This window comes from Echinococcus granulosus, assembly GCF_000524195.1.
Source record: "Echinococcus granulosus chromosome Unknown EG_S00300, whole genome shotgun sequence".
NCBI lineage: Eukaryota > Metazoa > Platyhelminthes > Cestoda > Cyclophyllidea > Taeniidae > Echinococcus > Echinococcus granulosus.
The window spans coordinates 16731-19033 of NW_020170680.1; the positions used below are offsets into that span (position 1 = coordinate 16731).

General features: G+C 35.2%; 1 protein-coding gene across 1 annotated transcript; it reads left to right on the forward strand. All coding sequences in view use genetic code 11, as the record gives it.

The window, feature by feature from the left end:
• Positions 1-250: 250 nt before the first annotated feature.
• Positions 251-1697, forward strand: EGR_10910 (hypothetical protein; the record flags this gene model as incomplete). The annotated part of the gene is made up of 6 exons (XM_024500159.1): positions 251-311; positions 394-513; positions 805-908; positions 1127-1202; positions 1281-1421; positions 1615-1697. The coding sequence occupies 6 exons, from the start codon at positions 251-253 to the stop codon at positions 1695-1697; spliced, it is 585 nt and encodes a 194-aa protein (XP_024345426.1).
• Positions 1698-2303: the final 606 nt, after the last annotated feature.

The following is a 2303-nucleotide window of genomic DNA, read 5'->3' on the forward strand; positions in this document are numbered from 1 at the left end:
CACTGTGATTGGTCATATTTTCATGTCGTTATATATAATCGCTTCCACACAATAGGCTTGTCAGAATTTTTTTCAAGTATCTAACTTAGCTTAAAGCTCGGCAATTAATGTCCTTATTTGGTATTTTGATTCGTTTCAAAATCTGTTCTACTGTTCTGTGGGAGTTCATTTTAGTTTAATGTGGTTGTGTTTTTATTAAAGGCAACCACACTCTATACGTCTGACGGAGCGGAATATTTAGTGAATATCAATGGGGGGAAAGTGTAAGTCTGACGGGGTTATTTTAGGTCAGCCATGTGACTATTCCTCAGGTAAGCGAAAGTTACCAAATTTGTGGTAATATTTAGTTATATTCTATAAAGTAATCATTGTCCACTATCTTCATCTTTACAGGATTCGTAACGATTAACTTGAACAACGCTTCAGGATGCAAACTTCTCAAAATATACGATCCCCTTGTGACATATACAGTGTACTTTGCTCCAAATTGCCGATTTTTTATTCCGAAAGAAGGTAAGAATATCCGTATTACACAGATTGGGGATATTAAATAACAACATGGTAGTACGGGTGAGAAAAGGTGAACCCACCTTTATTTCAAGATAAATAGTCAGGATTTATTTAACAGTTCAAGACTGATACGACCAAACTAGAGTGATATTCCTTGGAGCATATTTTAGCAAGCGGTTAATCCGAGTGAAATTCCATGTCATTTCGAGCACTTAAAATAATACTCAGTTGAACTTCTCTGCTTTTATTGGTGGAATGTACAAACGTTTGCTGAATATATTTAACAATCCACAGGTGAGGTGGTTGTGCAGCCCTCAATGCCTCTTTATCGATTTTTGAAAGGAAAGCAGAAAGTCGAAATTGAATTTGCAGTGTTTGGAGCCAAACAATCTAGTAAGGTAAGCTCTTAATTCATTAATCAAGCAGAAAATAACATTCAAATTTCCATATTTGTTTGTTGTATATTAGACACTAAGGAAAAAATTTTAATAAGTGTATTAAGTAGGTGTAAGCGGATGAAGTAACTTGGATTTTGTGGATTTTGATGCATGGTGATGCCGTGCATTGGCCATGCAGCATTTGACCCTTGATATAATAAACCAGTATTCGACTCTAGATTTTACTAAGAAAAGAAGAAAATAGACTGTGCTCATGGAATGGAAATGTCGAACAAACGAAAAACAAAGGGTGTAGTAAGTTAACAGCGACTGTGAAAGCATTCGCATCAAGTGTAATGCGTTGAAAGTCGAAAACAAATAATTGAATTTTAGAGGATATGACAATAGATGAAGCTCAAAATCGGATGATCTTCAAAGTTACTATTTCTCGTGACAGCAATGAAGATTACGTGACGTATTCCTGGGGACCTCCTGCTAAACCTTTAACTGTTACTCTCGACTGGAATCGAGAAGGTAAACCTAGGTTTAAATATTTTATCTTTCTCTTACTTTTATCGGACAAAAGGTAGTCAAAAGTAATGCATAGAATTAGAAGTCGTTTAATCAATTAAAACTATTTCAAGAAGTAAAATAATTTAATGCATTGATGCAATGAACTTGGTTAATTGCTCTGATTTGAGATTTGTTCTTATTTACAATGCTACAGGCGAAGCACCGGAGGTGGCAGAATGCAAAAGTAGGTTTCATGAAAAATCATCACATCGTACTATTCGCGTCCTTATTCATTAAAATAAATTAATAGGCCTTGGTATAATTAAATTTGCTCTATTTTATCGAAATCTTCGCATAAAATCCAAAGTTTTATAGACGAGACTTCATCCTACACTTCTTTTGCCTTGTCCCCACCCTTCCACATTCGCGCAGCTGAAATAATATTTCCTACTTCACATTGTTCTCTACCTTTTTTCTTCGTTGCTCAATGAGTGTAAGCCTTTAGCATTCTAAAACTACTGTATTTGATCGTGTACATATTGATTGGCGAAAGATATTACATTACGCTTTTGTGTCAAATTAATTTTGTACCTCTATACAAACACACCTACTTTATCCACATATGTCTTCGTTTTGTAAAAGTCACTGAAACACAAAGTAAGATTTATAATGAGCTTAACAAATTACTCACAGTCTTTGCACCTACCCATGGGATTGAGGGTGTTGCATCGCGCAAGTTTATTTTTCATTCAATTAACCAGGAGTTGGTTTGGTTAAATTTACTCACTTTTATCACAATCCCTGTTCCAAACCTGAAACCACTAATTTTACTTATTCCCCAAAGCGAGCTCTACAAACAAGGTTTAATTCTACAGTCCCTTCCTTGCACTTCCCTTTTTTCAC